General features: G+C 40.2%; 1 protein-coding gene across 4 annotated transcripts; it reads left to right on the forward strand.

The window, feature by feature from the left end:
- Window positions 1–1,451: 1,451 nt before the first annotated feature.
- On the forward strand, window positions 1,452–23,058 carry glcci1a (glucocorticoid induced 1a). 4 transcript variants are annotated; one of them, XM_085261263.1, is made up of 7 exons: window positions 1,452–1,572; window positions 3,700–3,805; window positions 4,025–4,114; window positions 14,596–14,748; window positions 14,854–15,064; window positions 19,778–19,898; window positions 19,981–23,058. In XM_085261263.1, exons 4-7 carry the CDS (start codon window positions 14,605–14,607, stop codon window positions 20,288–20,290), a joined length of 786 nt encoding a protein of 261 aa, XP_085117389.1. In that variant the 5' UTR covers window positions 1,452–1,572; window positions 3,700–3,805; window positions 4,025–4,114; window positions 14,596–14,604; the 3' UTR covers window positions 20,291–23,058. The 4 variants fall into 4 exon arrangements, with proteins under 4 accessions (XP_085117389.1, XP_085117390.1, XP_085117388.1 ...); XM_085261264.1 differs by having other exon boundaries at window positions 14,599–14,748; XM_085261262.1 differs by lacking the exons at window positions 3,700–3,805; window positions 4,025–4,114 and adding an exon at window positions 10,940–11,071.
- Window positions 23,059–23,932: the final 874 nt, after the last annotated feature.

Consider the following 23,932-nt stretch of genomic DNA (forward strand, 5'->3'; position numbering starts at 1 on the left):
AACTTCAGACGGGCCTGGACATGCACTGGCTTCAGCAGCGGAACACGTCTGGCACTGCGGGATTTGATTCCCTGCCGTTGTAGTGTGTTACTGATGGTGACCTTTGTTACTTTGGTCCCAGCTCTCTGCAGGTCATTCACCAGGTCCCCCCGTGTGGTTCTGGGATCTTTGCTCACCGTTCTCATGATCATTTTGACCCCACGGGATGAGATCTTGCGTGGAGCCCCAGATCGAGGGAGATTATCAGTGGTCTTGTATGTCTTCCATTTTCTGATGATTGCTCCCACAGTTGATTTTTTCACACCAAGCGGCTTGCCTATTGTAGATTCACTCTTCCCAGTCTGGTGCAGGTCTACAATACTTTTCCTGGTGTCCTTCGAAAGCTCTTTGGCCTTGGCCATGGCGGAGTTTGGAGTCTGACTGTTTGAGGCTGTGGACAGGTGTGTTTTATACAGATGATGAGTTCAAACAGGTGCCATTCATACAGGTAACGAGTGGGGGACAGAAAAGCTTCTTACAGAAGACGTTACAGGTCTGTGAGAGCCAGAGATTTTCCTTGTTTGAGGTGACCAAATACTTATTTTCCACCCTAATTTACGAATAAATTCTTTACAAATCCTACCATGTGGATTCATGGATTTTTTTTTTCACATTCTGTCTCTCACAGTTGAAGTGTACCTCTGGTGCAAATTACTGACCTCTGTCATCATTTTAAGTGGGGGAACTTGCACAATCGGTGGCTGACTAAATACTTTTTTGCCCCACTGTAGTAGAAGTTTATGACTGAGCAAATATATCTATTTGTTGTGGTAATAAATATGAAGTTAAGTTTTCTTACTTTATAAGGTTTTTGTTTTTTGCTTACTTTCTCCCGGTTAATGACATTGGTTCAATGCTCCAGCAGGAGGAGCCAAAGACGAAGATTATTGGGTTGGATTTCTCATTAAATTCCTACCTTCATATTTAACAATAATACAAGCTGCATGGGAGATATTAAATATTATTGTATGTATTACAAATATTTGTAATGTCATAAATAATGCTTTAACATTCAACATACATTTAATGACTTAAAGTTGGCATTCACTATAGCGGGAGATGTACCAATTGCAATTTTTTTTATTTTTTTTATTTTTTGCCAGTTCTGTTTTTATTTCTAAGAGCTATGAAAACATACAAATAAAAATCAACTTTTGTTCAATGGAAATAAAAGAAACTCACAGTGGCACAGTGATTAGCACTGTTGCTTTACAGCAAGAAGGTCCTGAGTTCAACTCCGCCACCTGGCCGTGTGGAGACTGTACGTTCCTTCTGTGTTTGTGTGGCTTCTCTTCAGGTACTCTGGTTTCCTCCCAAAGACATGGCGTTAGACAGGTTAGGTTATTTGGTGAATATAAATTGAACATGGGTGTGAATGTGAGCATGAATGGTTGTCTTTCTCTCTGTGTTAGCCCTGCATCAGGCTGGCGACCTGTGGCTGGGATAGGCTCCAGCCCCCCATGACCCTGATAAGGATAAACGGAAGAGAATGGATGGATGATTAAACTCTGCAACTTCCCCTGCAACTTAACAGTAAGTTCCAGGGTCTTCGCTCACATAAGCAACTGAAAATAAAGTGCTCTGCTACTGGTAGAAAGTATAACTGAAAATGAGTCGCTCTAGACCAGGGGTCTCAAACTTCAGTGAGAGAGTCAAAAACTAATGTGTACACTTATGTCTGCATTTTTATTTTGTTAAATACGAACACAGTTATAGCAGAAGTGCTGCCACTTGTCAGAAAGAGAGGACCAATGTGTTTATTTGGTAGTTTAATGAAAGGCTTCAGTTAAGAGTGAGAAAAACATTTGCATTCACGTTTTCTGTTTTGTCTTGTTATACAATATTTGAAATTTAAAAAAAACAAACAAAACATTACATCTTCAGAAATATTTGTGGGTGTTTTCTTGTTTGTTTGTGTTTGTGTTTTTTTTACTACTTGAACGCTAAAGTGTCAGCAGTAGCCCACATCTCATTTAGGTACCACACAGTTGCAACAAAAAAACGTCAAGTACCTTAATAGATTTCCCAGTATGTTTATACATTTGCAGCAGCATAGGCTGTCATGAGTAGTGATGGGTGGTTGTGTAACCAAAAAATGAAAAAAAAAAAAAGGCTTGTAATTTAATAAAATAAAATCCCTCACGTTAACTTTTATCGAGTGGAAAAAAAATTGGCGTTCATCCTCCAGCTTCACTGTGCTAATGTTATGCTAACATAGCTGTGTCGCTAGCAATCACGTAGCACAACATTATATACCTCAGTAACCCTGCAAACGCCACTGCTGTTTAGTTTTCTGTCTTCATTTATATTGGAAGTGGTAGCAGAGCTGTACGTTTTAATTAGTTTCAAAAATCTCTCAGTCAGAACATGGTATGTCATGTTTAGGTGGAAACTAGCGAGCTAACTTCCTGTTAACTTCTAACTCAGTTAAATTTAATAAATTCTGTTTTCATGGATGCCTGGATGTTAAACTTAATTGTTACACCTGGTAAAGCAGCAACGCTGATGATTTTATTAAAGATGAAAGAATTTAGACCGTTTTTAACTCTGTGTTCGTTTGACTTTGGGACCTGAAGCGGACGGAGTTTTGGACTCAGTTTACTCCGCGAAGCTCCTCACTACGGCAGCCGTAATGCTCTGACAATCCATCAAGCAGTGCAGCTTACCAAAGTTGTACTAAAACATTTTTTAACAGATTTCTGCCAAAATCGGTTCGAGGTCAGTAAGCACAACCAGAATTCATACATAAGGCACACTCACGATTTTTGTGAAAATTAAAGGATTTTAAGTGTGGAAAATACGTTATACAGAAGAAAATAATATATCACGATATATATCGTTACCGCACATGGTTTAAATTATATCCCGATATGGATTTTAGGCCATATCGCCCAGCCCTACTTGTGATGCACCTGGCTTGTTTGGCTTGCATTCATCAAATTACACTGATACTTTGTTTCTTAGTAAGAAACTTTGTTGTTTCTTTAACACTTCTGTGTTTAATTCAGAGAAAAAATTGAAGGCTGACTAACTTTAGCCTAAATGGGTTGGAGCACATTGATGAAGGCCCGGTGATTTGTTAAAATTTGTAAAGGGCGATCGTGGCTCAAGAATTGGGAGTTCGCCTTGTAATCGGAAGGTTGCCGGTTCGAGCCCCAGCTCGGACAGTCTCGGTCGTTGTGTCCTTGGGCAAGACATTTCACCCCTGTTGCCTACTGGTGGTGGTCAGAGGGCCCGGTGGCGCCAGCGTCCGGCAGCCTCGCCTCTGTCAGTGCGCCCCAGGGTGGCTACAATGTAGCTGCCATCACCAGTGTGTGAATGTGTGGATGACTGGATGTGTAAAGGCGCTTTGGGGTCCTTAGGGACTAGAAAAGTGCTATACAAATACAGACGATTTACCATTTGTTTCCTGTATTGAAATGTATTTTAACATTTTTTTTTTTTAGTTTGATTTGATTTGTTTGTCTTGGAGCAGCTGTGACCATGTAATTACCTCTGGCATCATGGATAATTCCTCTGCAAGCACAGATACAAGAAGTCTTCATACTATAATGCAACTCATGTTGCACAGTGGAACAAATATGGATAGCAAATAATCATCTGTAATATCATTTTAATGTTTTACAGAGATTTTAATGAATTTTACTTTTTTATTTTGAGATTAGGTTTTATTCTGTGGACTTACTCTCTGGACACTATAACTGGACGGTGATCTTGAGATCCACATGTGCACTACTCATCTTATATGAAAGATAAATCCACACAGGTGAGCCCACACACTTCATATATTCTATGAATCTATTATCCCCAGAAGAGATAAATTCATTATGGTTTAGGAAAAGGCAGGTTTACTTATTTATTCCACGTCTTGACTAAGATGTTGAGAGTTATTGCTAGTCAGAACAATTTCATAACACACACTCATTGAGGTGTTGTAGGGAAAACAGTTTTAAGTTAACAGCTATTAATCTGCTGCTGTGTTCAGACACCTGGATGTTGGAGTGACGAAACGCGAAAGAAAGAAGACCATTCAATTTGCTCTGCATCCTGAGGCAGTGCTGACGAGTTCAAAGAGGTATGATACTAAACGCTTGAAAGGAAATGGTCCTTACTTTGATAGGCAGAACTATCAGCTATAAGCTTTAATATGAAGCTGAAATTGAGAAATTGAGCAAATCACAAATGTCTACAACCCTTGTTGCCCTTTTTAAAAAGCTATTCACGAGAGAAGACTCACTGTCATATAGTCTCTAAACCAGGAATATCAAACTCATTTTACATTGTTGGCTACATACAACCCACTTTAATCTTAAATTGGTTGAACCAGTGTAACTGCCCTTTCTGTCAAAAAGAAATCTGTCAGCACAACTCTTTGAGTTTAAATGGTAAGGAATAAATGTGCAACATTTCAGAAAAATTTCGAGTTGCTCATTGAAAAAAAAAAACAAAGTCTATTGTAATTGAAAAGCAGAAACTTTTCTGTCATTTAATTGTTTAATCTCTGATTAATTACTTTAGTATGACTGACTGTGGGGTAGGGCTGCTCGATTATGGCAAAAATGATAATCACGATTATTTTCACTGAAATTGAGATCTCGATTATTTGACGATATTTATTTAACAATAACAATGTGTTGAATAATGACTTTAAAGATTGTCAAAAAATAATATAAAATAGTGTGCAAATACTGATAACAGTGCAAATGTTTGCAATATAAAAAATAAATGAAAAATGTAAACATCTATGTTTAGTGAACTTTGCAGTGTTGCTCTGTGGTGCAGCTACGACACCGTAGCAAAGTTTACACACTGTGTCTACTTGATCCACGTCTGACTCCGCGAACCCATAATGTGTCCACACCACTGAAGTTTTTTTACCTTTCTTTTCAACCAACAGCAGTCACTCTCCTCTCCAAATAACTTCTGCTTAGCTTTCCGAGCTTCCCTCGGGTCCTCTTAATTGTTGTGACGCGTATTCGAAATGCAGAGAGGTGCGCTCGATTTGCCACACGGAGCAGCGCGAGAGTAAAGCACGAGGGAGGTGCTAATAATCGGCTCCGTCATTTTTAATGATCGTTGAAAGCCCAGATCGTAATCGAGATTAAAATTCGATTAATTGAGCAGCCCTACTGTGGGGTAAGTCTGTTGAAGTTTAGCTTTCTATAGAAGCTGATTTCTGATAAAATTATCACACGTTAGACTTAGAGCTGGGCGATAGAACGATAACGATATGTATCGCGATATAACTTTTACTCGATAGAGAAATTAAGCTATCGCGATAGACCTCGCCGCTCTTGTCCTCAAAAAAAAAAAAAAAAAAAAAAGGTCAGCCAATCCAAATTAAGTAGCGCAGAGCCGCAGCGTCACGGCCGCAGCGTCACGTCGCGTGACTTGTTATGTACAGCACAAGTGCCAAGCCGCACGTGTGTTTGTTTGGGAAGCAGCCAGCGGGTAATGGAGCCAGCGCGTAATGGAGGAAATGAGTGTGCCGACTAGAAAAATCAACCGAGCGTGACCGAAGAGAAAACAGATGATGGTTCCAATGCCGGAGAGATTGTCAAACGGAAGAGCCAAAGAAGTTCCGTAGTGTGAAGGTATTTCGGCTATTTCAAGTCTGACAAAAATAGAGTAGCGTGCACTGTAAATTGTGCCGAAAGCAAGTCTGGAAATACAATAAACTGGTGCATGCGTCACACTGCGCCACGTTATTGTTTCAGTGAAATGAATTTCTACAATACTGTTACTGTTAATTCTACTCTCTGCAGTGTTTAAATGCTTACATATACACACAGTTACTGTCCCTCCACACTTACGACTCGATTCTGCTTCTATGCCCCAGCTTTGTTTACTTTTTCCCACCGAGGCTTCTAGACTTCTGATTGGCCAACATTTAGGCACGGTTAGGAATCTAGCGCCACCTGCTGCTTTGGCATGTTCATAGCAGCGTTTTCCTTCATTTCTGCCTTTATGTGTGGACGGGATTCTTTTTTAAAACGAAAATGGAAAATCTCCGTTTTCAAAAATACCCGTGTACGTGTGGACGTAGCCTCAGTCTCTGACTGGAAGCGCTAATTCGTCATTCGGCTTTTGTCAGACTAAAGTAACTGTTAAAACTGTTTGAAAAGCTCAGCTATACAACAAGGAGAGATTGAGAATTTCCTTTTAGTTCTCAGTTTATTTGATATTGACAAAAGTTAGTCAGTTTTGTCTGTTCTTCTGTAAAACAAACTAAGATTTATTTTTAGAATTAATATTTTGTTTCTAAGTGGAATTGACAATTTAGTCTGTTTCGTTTGTTCTGTTTTGAAACTTAAATGCTTTAGCGGCTGCCTTTTGTGTAGTTTGCAATATTTGCCTTTATTTATCTGAAAAAGTCTCATGTTCCTTAAGTACATCTACCCTGTTGAACTTATTATGGGAAATAAATATTTAAATAAAAACAAGCTGCTGATTATTTAAGATAAGATAAGATAAGATAGAACTTTATTAATCCCTCGGGTGGGTTCCTCTGGGAAATTCGATTTCCAAAAAAGCACAGCACCGACAGAAGTTACAGAGTTATACACACACACATATATATAAATACAGAGACAATATAAATAAAATATACGAAGGGGATAAATAGAATAAATAGGAATAAAAATAAAAATACAAGTGAATTGCACATTTCAAGTATTGAGTCTATTGCACCGTTGACTATTTACAAAAGTATTGCACAAAAGGTATTGTACAGTGAGGTGAAGAGGCACTACAGCTTAGTTGTTCCCTCCTTTGTCCTCCTGTTTCCCCTCCCTCTCCCCTCCAGAGAGGAGTTAAACAGTCTGATGGCGTGTGGGACAAAGGAGTTTTTAAGTCTGTTAGTTCTTGTCTTTGGGAGAAGCAACCTGTCACTGAACAGACTCTTCTGGTTGTTTATGGCCGTGTGCAGAGGATGCCTGGCATTGTCCATAATGTCCATCAGTTTCTTTAATGTCCTTTTCTCTGCCACTGTCACCAGAGTGTCCAGCTTCATGCTGACCACAGAGCTAGCCCTCCTGATCAGTTTCTCCAGCCTGGATGAGTCCTTCTTTGCTGTGCTGCTCCCCCAGCACACCACAGCATAGAAATAGAAATATTTCACATTTTACTTGTGAGCAACGGCACATTTAAATCTTACAAATATAGTTATTTGGCTTATATCGTGATAGATATCGTTATCGCCTGAAATGAAAAAAACATATCGTGATATGAAAAAATCTCATATCGCCCAGCTCTAGTTAGACTACTAATCCATCTGATACTGAATTATATGACTTGGTGGTAGGGCTGGGCCATATTATACCATTCACGGTAATACCGGTAGAATGTTAGGCAACGATAAGAAAATGAAATATCGCGATAGAATATGGGTAAAACGCGCATGCGCAGTGCATTTGTTTTCATACGCACATGTCCGAAAAAGCATGGCGGCAACGGAGAATGAGAAGGGGGAAAGCGGATCGTTGAGTGAAACGGATGAACCAGAATTGGTTTGTAAAAATGGCGCAGCTTCAGTGATGTGGAACTGGTTTGGTGTTTGTCCGTCAGATACCCACCAAAGCACTTTTTTTTTTGTAGAACATGCAAGGGGCCGTCGTTATTACCGTATTTGTTGGACTAAGGTGCTCGTAAATCTGGAAGTAATCTGGGTCCTAAACTCCATCTTCTTCAGATCCCAAAGTCAAATGAACACTGCAGCATCACTGAGAGTTACAAACTGTCTAAATTCTTTCATCTTTAATAAAACGATCAGCATTGCTGCTTTACCAGGTGTAACTATGAAGTTTGACATCCAGGCATCCATGAAAACAGAATTTATTACATTTAACGGAGTTAGAAGTTAGCGGAAGTTAGCTCGCTAGTTTTGCTTGTTACCTAAGCATGATATAGAGATTGACAGACCATGTGACTTTCGCGCATTGCTTTGTGGGTACCCGTGGCAACAAAATCAAAACACTGCATCAAGTGCTAGTATTTCCAGCACCGGTAATCATTAATTCTGCGGTTTTAATCCCTACTTGCATTTTATTTGCCCCAAAAACAGTGATGTACAAAACGACGGAGAACACAGCAGGGCCGTACAAAGACAGACTTGACGAAAAGGCAAAAAAAAGGACGAGGAAAAAAATCAAAGGCGTGAAAGGGTCAGACCCATACGAGCATACAGAGTGTAGTAAGGACGTTAGCGTGCTGCCCAACTTTCATCACACACATATTTATTATTATATGGTCATAAGTGTGAGTTCATACACTCACAAAATGTTTAGTAACTTTAGATCCCTGCAACAAGCCCAGGTCCAGTTTACTTTGGTGATTTGGACTGTTCCATTTCACCGCTGTTGTTAATTTTTTTTCCTTTGCGTTAGCCTGTACAGGAGATAATCTATTTGTCATTTCAGGTTGTAGTGTTACACAACATTTTCAGATCTAATAGAAGTAAAATGAGTGTTTTGTAATTCATTCAATTTATTGTCTTTACTTATAACTGGCATTATTGTTTCATTCTATTATAGAATCTTACAAGAAAGAGGCAAAATTGTATTTGATTATGCTTTATCACCTGCTTCGGTAAAAAACAAATCAACAATGCAAAAAAAAAAAAATAGCAAAGCAACATACTGGAAAACAGTTATTCATCACTTGCTTGCTTCAGTACAACACTTGGGCACATACATGCGGGACTTTTTGTGGCTGTTTTGATATCGCTCTCTCTCTTAACCGATCAAATCTGGCTGTGGTAGCAGCTTTAAACTCGGTATGACCCAGGTTGATAGAGGGCGGCCTAGTCTGGATCGCATTCCAGCATTTTGTAGGCTGGTTTTCCTACAAAACACAACAAACATTAGCCCGCAAAGCCACCGTGAACAAAGCAGCATAGCGCAACGAATTCAATTCAAATCAATATAAGACTTATTTGTAACCTACATCAACAATTATGTTATGATAAACTACGTAATAACTACTAGAAGACTTACCTTTGTGGAAATGCTTGGAGCAGACTAACATGTGAGCTGGAGTGTTCGGGAACGTTATATTTGGTCTTCGAATGGCTGCAATCCAGGCCATCCGTCGGCTCTTTGTTACTTCGGAAACACGGCTTAAACAATTTTTCTTCCGCGACGTAATCCGATAACAACCGATCTCTTTACCCGTCGGCTTCCCGTGGCTGTCATGCGACCGGCTATTGCAGTTAATAATACAACAGCTTCTTGCCATTTTTTGTGTTTCTTTTTATCGCTGAGTGACTGTTTTCATGTGAAAGCCTGCGTGCGCTAGTACCGCTTGCCACGCATTCCCAGAATCCTTTGCGGTTTTACCCCAGAATGACGTCACATTTTCAATCTCTATAGCATGTTCTGACTGAGAGATTTCTGAAAAAATTCAAGCGTACAGCTCTGCTATCACATCCAACATAAATGAAGACGGAGAACTAAACAGCAGTGGCGTTTGTAAGGTTACTGAAGTTGGGCTAGCTGGTATATAATGATGTGCTACGTGATCGCTAGTGACACAGCTATGTTAGCATAACATAAACCGTGAAGCTGCAGGATGAACGCTAACACGTTTCCACTCAATAAAAGTTAACGTGAAGGTTCCTCATGGTTAGAGACAAATGCAATCGCATGGCAGGATGCTGTAAACGGACCAAACTTCAGTCAGGAGAACAACTGAGAAAATCCATCCACAATAAAAGTTTAGTCATTAATATACTGCAACAACATGGGAATAGCAGCTGTGATAGAATACAGCATTAATGAATCAATGGTACAGAAGTGGAGGAAGCAAGAAGAATGAGTTTAATAAAGTTTGATTTATCTGACTGTTTTGTTTCGCTTAATGTGCCTTATAATCCCGTGCACCTTATGGTCCGAAAAATACGTACTGCACACTGCAGTTTAATGTTGCAAAGCACCTTTTTTTAACTTCAGTGGATATTATACATGGTTATGCTCAGGATATGTCAGCCCATTTCTACTGGAAATGCCTTTTGGTTAAACTTTCAGCAAGGAATTTGCATTTGCGCTGTTAAATGTTTATATAGGTTTAATGTACATAATAAACAGCTGCTTGTTTAAGTGAAAATAAATGGATGTTTTTTTGCACTAGTAAAGTTGTGGAGTTGTATTTTGTCTCGCAGAAATTATATCGTCAGTTATATCGTTATCGCAAATTTTCAAATCTATATCATGATATATATTTTTGGCCATATCGCCCTGCCCAACTCTCACAGCCTTATTGTTTCAAAATATATTGATGACATCTTCTGCACAGGAATTTTTAAAATACTGACCGTTCCAGTAAGGGCTGTTGGGATCATAATCCAGAAGTGGAAAGAACATCATTTTATGATAAACTGAACACGACTTGATGCTCCTTGCAAGGTTTCAGACAGAGGAGTGAAAAAAATGGTCAAAGGAGTTGTCCAAGAGCCAAGGAACAGTTGTGGAGAGAGACAGAAAGATCTGGAATTAGCAGGTACAATTGTTTCAAAGCAAACAACAAGTAAAGCACTGAGCCACGCGCACCACGCAGGACTCCAATGCTGAAGAAAATGCATGCTCACAAGTACAAGTTCAGTTATATCGTTATCGCAAATTTTCAAATATATATTGTGATAAATATTTTTGGCCATATCGCCCTGCTCTACTTGGTGGACTAGTGCTGGCATATTCCATTACTTCATTTTGGAGCTTTGCTCACTACAGAAAGGGAAGTGATGAGTGGCTGACTGAGGTGAATGTAAAGAGATTTGTCTGGCTGTGTGGTTTCAGTCTGTAACTACTGTGCAAGGTCACATCGTGTTCAAATTTGTGACTGTTGTATGTCACCATTTCATGGTGTCTGCTCTCACAGCTTCTTGTGTTTTCCTTTGTAATTCCAGCAGAGTGCAAAGCTCCAGCACAGTAAAGAAGAACCCCTCAGTAAAGGCTGACTCTTCCAAGTACATTACAGCATCAGCACCCTGCCCTGACTAGTACCATCAGCCATCTTCACCTCAGTCATCCACTCTCAGGTATCTCTGATAACCTTGTCAAGCAGACTTTGATTTTAAGAGCAAAGTGTCCTGTAATGGCCATACATTAAATGAATGTAAAAAATAAAGAAGTTAAAATGTACATAAAGACAAGTGAAACATATCCGCAAATGTGACCTTGTCAGACTGCATGCCACCGATTGGCTAGTCAGTGGCATCACTCACCTTCACGAAAATCAAAACCGCCAGACAACAAGACAAATGGCTGCACAACAAACAACACTGTGGTCCCTGAGGCTGACAAAAAACCACAGACCAAGCAACACCAATGTCATTGCCTCGACATCCTGCTTTTATTTTGTCATCTGTGTCACATACAAATGATGTAACAGGACATTTGGCTGCGTTGCTATAATGACCCCACGCACATTAGGTGGTACTTGATTGTAATAGAAAATGAGCCAAATTGAGTAGGTATTGTTGGAAAGGGTACGAAAGCCCTGCTCGGCTCAACTCGACTCGACTTCACTCTGTTTCAGCCGTTTTCCATTACCTCAGTGTGCTTGGGGTTATTCTAGCAATGTGGCCAAAAGTCCAGTGACATTATTTGTATCATTTGTGTCTTTTGCTATATGCAACACAACAATGGAGAATGTCAAGTCAATGCTATACCTACTGCTCAGTCTCTGGGTGTTTGTCATATAGACCTCAATTACAGTACAGCTTCCCACAGCTTGGCCACAACCAAGACCAAAGCCCAAAACGAACTCAGAGTAGCTTCCAGTGTTGCTCTGAGAGTGAGCCTTTCCCCTATTCCACCCAGACTGGATCTGATTAGGTCTCAGAGGCAGGCTCTAGTGTCTCATTAAGAGGTGAACATAAAAATGGGCTGTTGTGACTGTTTGTTGTTGTTCATTTGTCTCAAATATAAAGAGTAACTTCTGGTTCTGCCAATGAAAAAAAGGTTTACTGCTGAAGCAACTTTCAGATTCACTCATAGGCATAAGGCTATATTTTCTAGGGCTCGCAAAATTTCAAAATCCCTGGTAGCCCTTCGGGCAGGGACTCTTCAGTTTTTGGTAGCCCAAAATAAATTTAAGTAGCCCGAATAAAAAAGAGAGCAATTTTTTGATTGACGTTTTGTTTCCTGTTTTGTTTCCTTTACAATATTATACATTAAAGTATAATATTGTAAAGGAAACAAAACATTAATCAAAAAATTGTTGAAACACAAATTACAACATTGTATAAAAATTACAATCATCAACTCAAATACTTGGTTCTAATTGAACAGAAATTTCTATGAACTTGTAAGAACTGTGTAGGACATGAATCAGTCTGTGTCAGATCCTGAATTTGAAATTTGCACTGAAGTCACGGGTAAGAGGCAAGTGGAACCAAGATCTAGGACATTTGCTTTTTGAAGTTTGCAAAGACTGCTAAATTTTGCCAGTGGTAGTTCACTCTTTGCAACATAGTACGCTGTTCTAAACAGATCTTTCAGGTTTATTTTTAGTATGTTATTTTCAATTGGTGTTTGTTCCGGGAAAGATACTGCAGACTGAGCAATAATGCATTTCTTGCATTTCTCATGGGTTCTAATGGGGGCCTTTCTTAAAATTACTGGTCCCAGTAACAAAGGCGCTTGTCGACTCAGAAATCAAGGGAAAACCAACAACACACCCGGCAGAACATTATGTTATTTACACAGGTGCACATAAGTGGTCCGCAGGTACGCATTCGCTGTCAAAATAAAAGACGCACCAGATAAGAAGTTGCAACGCGCGTTTGCGTCCATATAAAAAGCAGTGTTTTTGTCCGCTAGAGTGGGATTTTCACGGCACATTCTGCACCACATCTCTGTGTGTTCATTATTTGTTTGAAGCCAGCTCACCTCCTGCAACCACTTTTCCGAGAATACGTGCTTCTTTTGTGGTTCGGACTCCTTCTGACATTTCTTTGGAGGTGGAGGAACACCAAAGTAATTGCTTAAAGGAGCTTCTTCGACATCTTTAAGAGTTCTAAACAAATGTCTGTCCTCCTCCAGAAAAACTTCTCTTGTGCGTGTTTTTTATTTTGACAGCGAATGCGCACCTGCGGACCACTTATGTGCAGCCCTGGTTATTTAGCTCGTCATATTGCAGCCACAGAAATTATTTTGTCCATGAAACCATAAAGCTGCACTTTCTTTTTGCTTTATAGTCTGATTTGTCATAACTTCTCCGTTTTGTGGTAAGCTTTTCTTTGGCTGTCACTTCTTCACCCTGACCTGTCTTATTTGGCTCAGCAGAACTAAAATATATATCCTGCTGCTTTTACACACTCACTCACATAAGCTCAGCGATTCTCTGCGCGATCAACCTCTCACATGTTTAAGCTGCGGGAGATTTCACTTGTCATGTTTGCATAGTAAGCTAACGATTAATAAGACGATGTCAGAGGAATTGGTGCACAAATTATCATCACTCACCAATCAGTGCTGTCGCTCTCTATACACAGTTCACACGATTGCAAAGTGAAAGCAAAAAAACAAGCGCAAATTCAAACGCGATTTCAATATGTCACATATTGACAGTGGCTCACTGATGCCAATGACATAATTACCCAGCTACATTTCCGAAAGAATGCAAAAGCATTGACATATATTTTTCCTTCCTACGATAGCCCGACGGGCAGGGCAGAGATAGATTTTGGTAGCCTGACTGGAAAAATCGCTAGCCCGACGTCCCGGGGCTAGCGATTTTGCGAGCCCTGTTTTCATTTGCACTTTAAGTTTTAAAACTGTTTATTTATTTGTTTAATTAGAAAATTATTTTGAATGTATTTATTTTATCAAGACATTATTTATCCGATTTCTATTTTCCCATTTTGTCCTGGTCTCTTTTGCTGGAGTAAAATTGAATTATTCATTATTTTTGTGTTATTAAGCCTGACTTGAATCTTTCAATTTCTACTTGAAGTTTGATTTGTTCCATGTATTGTTAACCTGTTTGGCATTTTGTTTTATGTGCAGGTTCACTTGCACATAATAAATAAATGTCTTTGTGATTCTTGCATTGCATCATCATGTTTATTTTACAAGGTTTTAGCTGTTAAAATCAAGTACATTTGATTTAGTTATTAAATATAAATCACCTGTACTGAATAAATTGATGAGCAACATCAGTTTATTCAATACAGTGTTAATATCTGAGTGGGCCCCGAGCCACTTTGTGGTGGAAAAGTTGGGCCCCGAGGTAACAAAGGTTAAGAACCCCTGATATAGAGGGACTGTGGTGTTGGGTTTTGTACAGCCATTTCCCCTGTTGCCGGGTTTCATAAATGGGTTGCTTGCTTGGAACCCTGGCTGAACCGTTATTCAGACAGTACCTGGTACCAGGTAATCCCACCTAATACAAAACCCCAAAATTGAATTAAGTCGAGCCAAGTAGGTACTAGTGGAAAAGAGACATTACGGAGCTGAGAAGTGGCTATAGTGAAGCTGGAGTAGTGTGTGTGCCTCAAGAAGGTTCGTGTGTGTGTGTGTGTGTGTGTGTGTGTGTTTGTTTGTGTGCTCGCTGCAGCAGTTTTCCATGTCGAAGTCTGCCCAGATGCCACTGTCCAACATCACTGTGCCAAAGCCCTCGATCTCCAGGGTGCCCAGCAGCATGGAAGGCATCAACCATGAGCTGGAGAAGGTCTTCATTAAAGACAATGGAGATAAGGAGGAACTTAAGGTGGGGCTCAGTTTCCATTTTCAGCATGGTATTTTAGTAAACCTGTGACTTGTGTCACTGCCATCTCTTGACTGAGCTTTGAATCTTATATTGTTTTCTCTGCAGTCCCTGGAGGTTCCCGATGGGCGACGAGCACCTTTCCCTCCACAGCAGCGCAGCAGCAGCACCCGCAGTGTGGACACCCAGACCCCCTCAGCTCCTGGCCGGTCCAGCAGCTGCTCTAGCCTGTCACCATCCCCCTCGCCAGCCTGCCCACTGGGATCACATGATGGCAGTCCTTACTCCACAGATGATCTACTATATGACCGAGATAAAGGTAAGCAACGCTAAGGTCCTACTGAAGTGTCCACAAAAAGTAGCTGCTGGGGTCAAGGGATTTGTTCCTATCCTGACCAGATCCTGGAGGAGATCACTAAAACTCTACAGTATTGCAAAGGAATGGAGTAAATCAAATGTAGACCATAGCCTATATTGGCTATGTAACATCTTTTGATGATAATGGAAACTTAAACCTATAGAGGCGTGAATTCAAAATTCTCTGCCACTAGTCCATTTTGGTGAAATTTCATTGCAGAAACTCAAATTGTTGTCAGCAGTTTGTATGGCCTTCATGTGCTTGTATGCATGGGGGCATACTCCTAATGAGTCAACAAATGGTGTTCTGGGGGGGATCTCCTCCCAGATTTGACCCAGGGCATCACCGGGTTTCTGGACTGAGATGTTCTGCAATTCGATGGCGTCAGATGGACCAAAACATAATGTCCCAGTGGTCTTCTTCTTCATTTAGGTTAGCAGAGCATGGAAGCCATTCTTTCATCCTCCAGGAACTACCTGCATATTCTGACCACATGAGCCTGGACATTGTCATGCACCAGAACAAACTGCACTAGCATGTAGGGTCTGAAAATGGGTCCAGAGATGTCATCCCAATATAATAGCAGTCAAAGTGCTGTTGCCAAGCCTGTAAAGGTTTATCCATCCCTCCATCCATATACTGCCCCATACCATCACTGACCCACCGACATACCAGTCACTTTGTTACGGGCAACATTCAGAAGCGCCTTGAGGCGACTTATGTTGTGATTTGGCGCTATATAAATTGAATTGAATTGAACATTCTGTGGCTTCTCCAGACCTTTGCATGTCTGTCACATGTGCTCAGGGTGAACCTGCTCTTATCTGTGAAAAACACAGAGCACCAGTGGTGGACCTACCAATTTTGATATTCTGCGACAAATGCCAGTAGGGCAGTTCTAGTGCTGGACACTAGATGTCACCAGATATCACCTTATGCTACCGGGAGTGACACTGACCCCAGTCAACTGCAAAACAGACAGAAAAAAATTAGGAGCAAAGAATATCAGTTGCCTCCACCTTTAAAACCATTCTTGTTTTGGAGGTTGTGTAATAATATCAATGACGATAGATTAAATAAATACATTTCAGGTAGATGCCTGTGTATTGTAAAAGTCTTCTGTGCTGATTTGAACTGAGTATGTCGTTTGTTCAGTCTCAGTTAGTGTTGCGCTCAGTGCATGCCTTACTGTACATCATGTCATTAACACAAACATTTTAAAGGTGATAATTTAGGACTTCAACAATAATCCAGACAGCAACATGGGTTGAGCATCTTAGGGATAGTTAGTTGTGTTGGGAATTAAGCATTTGTCTAATTTTTTTGTGTTATATATGAAAGAAACATCAATATCTGATGACAAGACTTATGAATCGCGGTCCAGCAGTGGGGAGTTTTTTGCAGTTCAATTCAATTTTATTTATATAGTGCCAAATCACAAATCGCCTCAAGTAGGCAACACCTCAAACAGTAAAGCTTCATCCATATCAAAACCCAGCAATAGGCAGCAGTACTTGTCCCTGTACAATTCACAGAACCGTCTAATCCACATCTGACTACCGCCAAGCCCACAAGCACCATAACATAGTTTGTTACCTGAAATTGAACAATAAAAAAGGGTTGGAGCAACCTGTCAAAGCTATTTACACTGAAATGAACTTTATACTCAGGTTTTTACTTTTACTGTTTCACAAGGAGTTAAAAAGTAAATGTCCACAATTTAGACTTTAGTTGCAAGATATTTTATTAAAACAATTTAACAAAAATTTAATAAAAGTACAGTTCGGTGTATAATAATCAAATTAACTGAATTGCATTTATCTAATTAACATAGTCTGAGCTAATGCTAATTATGTTCTGATCCTTTTGAGGAGAATGGTTGGAGCGAATAAATGGATGCACTTATCTCTGTATACCGAGTTGATGATAACCACCCAACAGGAAACCGGCATACCCTTGTCATTCAGTGGCCGTATGGTGTAAACCAAAATCCTTCTGAATTAATCATCTAATGTGGCAAAAACTGAGCAGAGGAAAAGCCAAAAATATACAAAACCAATTTGCAGGTTCACAGTTTGGCATCAGTTGATCACTCCAGCGTTGGAATTTGCAGCTGTGACCTCTTAAGATCCCATCTTCTGAACTGCTCATCTCGCAGAAGACAAAAGGGAAGAACCTCATATCTTTTAATTCTTAACAAAGTCACATATGCTTCTAATTGACTTCATGTTTCATTTAGTTTATGTAATTGTAATTAAATTAGATTTGTCTTTAGCATATTCTCACATGAGCCTTCATTTTAAAATAATCCCCCTTTTAATTAAAATACAGAGGAATACTTTCTTTCTTGTTTTTCTCTTTACAACTCTGTTTTTGTCAATCACAGTATACCCAGTTAGACTTTTTTGATAAGTCACACATTTTATAAGTCAGACACACACATAGAATCTTTATTATACTTCGGTTGACTTTTAGCAAATAGGGATAACAATAATAATAAATCTCCAGGGTGGGCCATTTATATGGATACACCGTAATAACATGGGAATGGTTGGTGATATTAAAGTCCTGTTTGTGGCACATTAGTATATGTGAGGGGCAAACTTCTCAAGATGGGTGGTGACCATGGTGGCCATTTAGAAGTCGGCCATCTTGGATACAACTTTTGTTTTTTCAATAGGAAGAGGGCCATGTGACACATCAAACTTATTGGTAATGTCACAAGAAAAACAATGGTGTCCTTGGTTTCAACGTAACTTTATTCTTTCATGAGTTATTTACACGTTTCTCACCACTTATAAAATGTGTTCAATGTGCTGCCCATTGGGTTGGATTGTCAATGCAACCCTCTTCTCCCACTCTTCACACACTGATAGCAACACCGCAGGAGAAATGCCAGCACAGGCATCCAGTATCCGTAGTTTCAGGTGCTGCACATCTCGTATCTTCACACCATAGACAATTGCCTTCAGATGACCCCAAAGATAAGTCTAAGGGGGTCAGATCGGGAGACCTTGGGGCCATTCAACTGGCCCACGACAACCAATCCACTTTCCAGGAAACTGTTCATCTAGGAATGCTCGGACCTGGCACCCATAATGTGGTGGTGCACCATCTTGCTGGAAAAACTCAGGGAACGTGCCAGCTTCAGTGCATAAAGAGGAAACACATCATCATATAGCAATTTCAAATATCCAGTGGCCTTGAGGTTTCCATTGATGATGAATGGACCCACTATCATTGTTCCCCATATACCACACCAAACCATCACTTTTGTTGTTCCAACAGTCTTGGAGGGATCCATCCAATGTGGGTTAGTGTCAGACCAATAGCGGTGGTTTTGTTTGTTAACTTCACCATTCACATAAAAGTTTGCCTCATCACTGAACAAAATCTTCTGCGTGAACTGAGGGTCCTGTTCCAATTTTTGTTTTGCCCATTCTGCAAATTCTGTGCGCCGATCTGGGTCATCCTCGTTGAGATGCTGCAGTAGCTGGAGTTTGTAAGGGTGCCATTTGTGAGTAGCTAATATCCGCCGAAGGGATGTTCGACTAATGCCACTCTCCAGTGCTACGCTGTGGGCTCTTGCTGAATGAAGCTAGGACAGCCACTGATGTTTCTTCATTAGTGACAGTTTTCTTGCGTCCACATTGTGGCAAATCCAACACTGAACCAGTTTCACGAAACTTAGCAAGCAGTTTGCTAACTGTAGCATGGGAGATAGGTGGTCTCGTAGGGTGTCTTGCATTGAAATCTTCTGCAATGACCCGGTTACTGCGTTCACCAGATATCAACACGATTTCGATCCGCTCCTCACGTGTTAACCTCTTCGACATGTCAATGGCTGTGAACAAAGAGAAACTTGTAAATAACTCATGAAAGAATAAAGTTACGTTGAAACCAAGCACACCACTGTTTTTCTTGTGGCATTACCAATAGGTTTGATGTGTCACATGGCCCTCTTCCTATTGAAAAAACAAAAGTTGTATCCAAGATGGCCGACTTCTAAATGGCCACCATGGTCACCACCCATCTTGAGGAGTTTGCCCCCTCACATATACTAATGTGCCACAAACAGGACTTTAATATCACCAACCATTCCCATTTATACAGTGTATCCATATAAATGGCCCACCCTGTATATATCTTGTCCTTTGTGCCCGTTTAAGAAATGTTGATTTTATGAAATATCTGCTTTTCATCTTATTATCTTTGAAAGAAACCAGTACAAAATTGACATGGCACAAAAAGGGCAAATATGTGCTTTGAAATGGAACGATATTTATGCAGTGCTTTTATTTTCTTACTGACCCCTCAAAGAGTTTCAGACATATAAAGGCAATTTTATATTCAGTGTAGAGTGTTTTAATTTATACACGTTCAGCACTTTATGTACCATCCATGGAGAATTTTGAATCACCCATTAGCCTAACATGTCTTTGAACTGTATTCTGTAAGTATCTGTGTTCTCCTGAAAAGTTGAGAGGAGACACTTGAATTTGCTCACCAATGTGATAATATCTCAGGAGTTTTGGTAGAAATCGAAACTTTAATCAGTTATTATATAAAATATGCATTCACAGTGGATCTGTGTCATTTGAGCAGATGACTGCAGAGAATAGTCTTTACTAATCAATCCCAAAAAAGATAAAAGCATCATATTTCTGTTTTCAGACAATGGAAGCAGCTCACCGCTGCCAAAGTTTGCCTCCTCACCCAAACCCAACAACAGCTATATGTTCAAGCGGGAACCACCAGAGGGCTGTGAGAAGATTAAAGCTTTTGAGGAAATGAGGTATAGATGCTTTGATACTTATACTGAATTTCCTCAGTACTCTGCTGCCCCCTTTAATTCCGCTGAACATGTTTTTGTGCAGCTCCAGGCAGTCCACATCGGCACCCCTCTTCTCCTGCCCTGACAAAAACAAAGTGAATTTCATCCCAACGGGTTCAGCTTTCTGTCCCGTCAAACTCCCTGGCTCTTTACAACTCACCCTTGCATCAGAGCCCGAGGAAGACGAGGACAGCAGGGAAGCAGGTTCTGGCTCTGACCCACACGGAACCACGTCATTCTATGGTGTCCCTACTCAGGTGTCCACGAGCACCAGCACAGATGATCCCCCAGAGGAGCCTGCCTCACCCTCAGAGACATCAGAGTCCCAGACAGACAGCCCGGCCATCAGCTAGACCTGAGCAGAGCTGGCCTCTGTCTCTGGGATGTATACTTGCAACCATCGAGCACCACCACTGACTTTCTCACCAACACCACCTTCTGCTCCACCAGGGGGTCTCTGTCTCTCTGTGCCCACTGTCTCCGTTGCCCTTCTATCTTTGCATGGCGTAGCAACAGTGTCCAGAATATCCACCACAACCAATATGATTTGCTGCCTCAACCTCCTGTCCTGCATAATAAGTGAGCTGCTGTTGGCAGGAAGAGACCTGACAGTTCAAGGGTTCATATGCAGGCGTAGTGAGGAGTGCAACACAATGGATCGGGGAGGGGCATGCATTTTAAGCTGGTAGTGTATTTCTGATGAAATGATGTGTTGTGTTCTGTTTCAACATTCACAGTATGAATAAGCTCTTTAAACATGTATATCCACATATAGCTCTATAAAAAGAAAGAAAAGTCTTTGTTTAAAACTCTATGGCTGTGTTATAAATGGAACAGGAAAGACAACAAGAAGAGGATGATGTTTACACTGTCCAGGTCATGTTGTTGAGCTTTGTCTTAAATGCAACAAGGAAAACGTTGGAAGAAAAGGAGAAAATGGCCTCAAATGGTTACACGGTGTCAGATCTTGCTTCAGGTATTTCACAATCGGAGTCTATACTCAGGTAATTTGGAATGTATGTCCATAAAAAGCAGAACAGATTCCCTGACATTTATTCCCTCACATTTTCATTAATATACGAATCACTCTTTTCTGTTCAGTGACTAGACCTGAGCTCATGGCTGCAAATAGTGAAGGCTGTTGTGACCTCTGCCATGTGTTGTTGTGGATGTACTGATGGGGTTGAGCTTGCCTGTTAAGCTTAATGATAATGTGATTGGCTGATGGTGGAGCAAAAGCAATGAGGATGCAGTAACACTATGTGAAAGTATGAGGAAAATGTTCAAATGCAACCTGTCTTTGAGGAAATAAAACTTTGAGGACGTAAAACTGGCACTGGATTGGCAGATTAGACCGCTGCTCAAAGGGTAATTGCGGTTTCCACCCAAAATATTGTGAGCAGCATAAACTTGTTTTTATTTATAACCCAGATGCGTTACCACAACATTTTTTAAAGTTTAGTTTTCCACATCTTAGAATATATTCAGTCAAGCCTGGAGGTTTGACACAGCAAGCTTGCTGTTAAGTGACAGACCTCACTACTCCATAGGACACAGAGATGATAAAAAGCTGGATAAAACCAGGAGAGAATGATTATTGGACTTGTGTTTGTCAGATCCAGACAGAGAGAACTTTAAATAGTGGACCACATCTACTGAATGTCTAAATAGGGAATTCAGAGCTCTGGAGATGTTCCAGTTGTCAGCCGCCACATGGAGGCAGTGTTAAATGTATGGAGCTATATCTCTTAATGATTATGGGTTGCTGATTGCATCACTTCCAAAAGACGTCAGCCCTTTTCAGGCATGAGCTACGTGACCTTACTGTTTTTATTGCTCTGTAGAAGTGACAGCAGCATTCTTTTGGATCGCTACAGTGACTCCCAAAACCTGGAAAGTAGTTTTTCCTCTGAGTGAGCTCTGTAGTATCTTCATTTATAGTTCAATCCAAGCTTTCAAACAAGCAGCAACTGACCTATGCATAGCACTGTTTTCCAGAAGCAGCATGCTTTTGGCGTGTTGATGGACTGCAGGTAAGCATGTTCCCACAGGGTCTGTATTGTTCTAATTCTGACAATCTTTCCAAGTGTAGGTCAAGAGCTACAAAACATGCCAGTGACAGGCAGCTTTTGCCCTTAACGAGTAAGTTGTTTTGTTGCCCCCAGGTGGCCAAAATTAAGAAAAAAGCGTAAATAAATATATAAATCCAGGTAAATTGTGACTGACAGATCAAAGTCTGATTTTCACTATTCATGACGCCTGGTCTGGGATGACGCAGTTCTTGTGCAAGTTAAAAATGAATATTTGTACAACCTTTCCCTCCACTCTGCACTCTGGTAAGCTTCGAAACTTACTGTTCTAATGAAATCCATTCCATGAGATATGAGCATGAGAGGTGATTGATTCCTAAATTATGTTTGATCTTTGTTTCTGTACTCAGACTTTTGGTTGCAGCTACAAGAGCGCCTTCTGCTGTATGATGCATAGAGAAAGCATTACACTGGCCGGCCTCGTTTTCACTGTTATTATTATTATTATGGGATGCTGTAGGCACCCTGATGCTACCACCAAACTACAATACCATAGCATTTCATGTTTTCTGTGCAATGTTACAAACAGACATGAACATGGCCAAGTGTAAATAACCAGTGCATTTTCATCTTACTCATCATTTCTTTGGATAACTGGTGTATTTGTTGAATCCCTGTATTGACACTCCTTTTGTATATACGTTATTTTGTATATACAAGGCTTTTAAGGAGGTTCAATGTCGTGGTTTCTAAAGACATTTCAGCACCTTACCAAGAATTTTAGCTTTCCCAATGTTCCACATATACTTGGCATTGGTAACCTAGATGTGTGCAATAATAGGAAAAAAAATTAAAAAGAAAAGGTGTTGTCTTTTCGTTCTTTGACACAAATGTCTCATCTCACATTCCTTTGGTTTTGAGCATGAAGGCTGAATCAGCAAGAAGTTTGTTGTTAAAGCCATCAACTGATACAAAACCAGCAATGACCAGAGCACACCACTGGCAGGTCAGAGTGTTCATCAGCTCCTCTTTGTGTAACCAGTAGTGTCAAAGTTCATGCACAATGGCAATAAAGGAAAAAAAAAAATCTGGATTTTGTCTGTTCATTTTTGTGTGTCATACAGGGTTTTATTCATCACAGCTGTGAAATGTGTGATGACATAAGGAACTTTTTTTCTTTTTCTTAGTCTTGTACAGGTCATTAGAAATCAAGAGTTAGCTATCTTATGGAGCTGTTCGGCACTTCGGGATTGGTGGGAAAATATAATGGTGGTAATTTTCAGTGTTCTAAAAAGGAGATTTGGTATCTCACCAAAACTGTCCATACTTGGTATAACCACAGAACTTTCTGGTGGAGATTTTTCCAGTTATACAAAAAGATGGATTATTCTGGCTCTTACTACGGCCAAACGGGTCCTGCTAAGACATTGGTGGAAAAAGAACCCCCCTCCCTATGAAGAGTGGCTAAAGACAATGGCTAAGTTGGCGTCCTACGAAAAAGTGACTTATGGTTTATTAGACAAATTGCATCAATATGATTGTATTTGGTCCCCTTTACAAGCTGGCTTTCTGTAACTTGAGGAACAGAAGAGTAATGACAGAGTGGTGGTGTGGGGATTGGTGTGCGAAGAAAGAATAGGATAACTTTGTTTTTGTTGTTGTTTTTGTTTGTTTGTTTTTTTAAACTATTTATTTATGTAGTTATCCTTAAGTTCTGTTATTGAAGTTTAAAATGAAATAAATAAAAATTGTTGATGACAAAAAAGAAATCAAGAGTTAGCTGAAGCAGGTAGGTCTTCGTGTGTATCTAAGCAGTCTGATGTTTGCAGCAATCACCCTGGAAAAAAAAGATGATGGTGATTTTGATTAAAAAAGAGAGATGAAGATGGTGGCAAACATATGCACAAATAGTTTAAACATTAACACTTTATTCATTCCATTTTAAATATAATTTGTTTTCCAAGA

This window comes from Mchenga conophoros, linkage group LG22 (assembly GCF_057382185.1).
Source record: "Mchenga conophoros isolate Kocher_MC1m ecotype Shallow Benthic linkage group LG22, M_conophoros_male_GT1.1, whole genome shotgun sequence".
Taxonomy (NCBI): Eukaryota; Metazoa; Chordata; class Actinopteri; order Cichliformes; family Cichlidae; genus Mchenga; species Mchenga conophoros.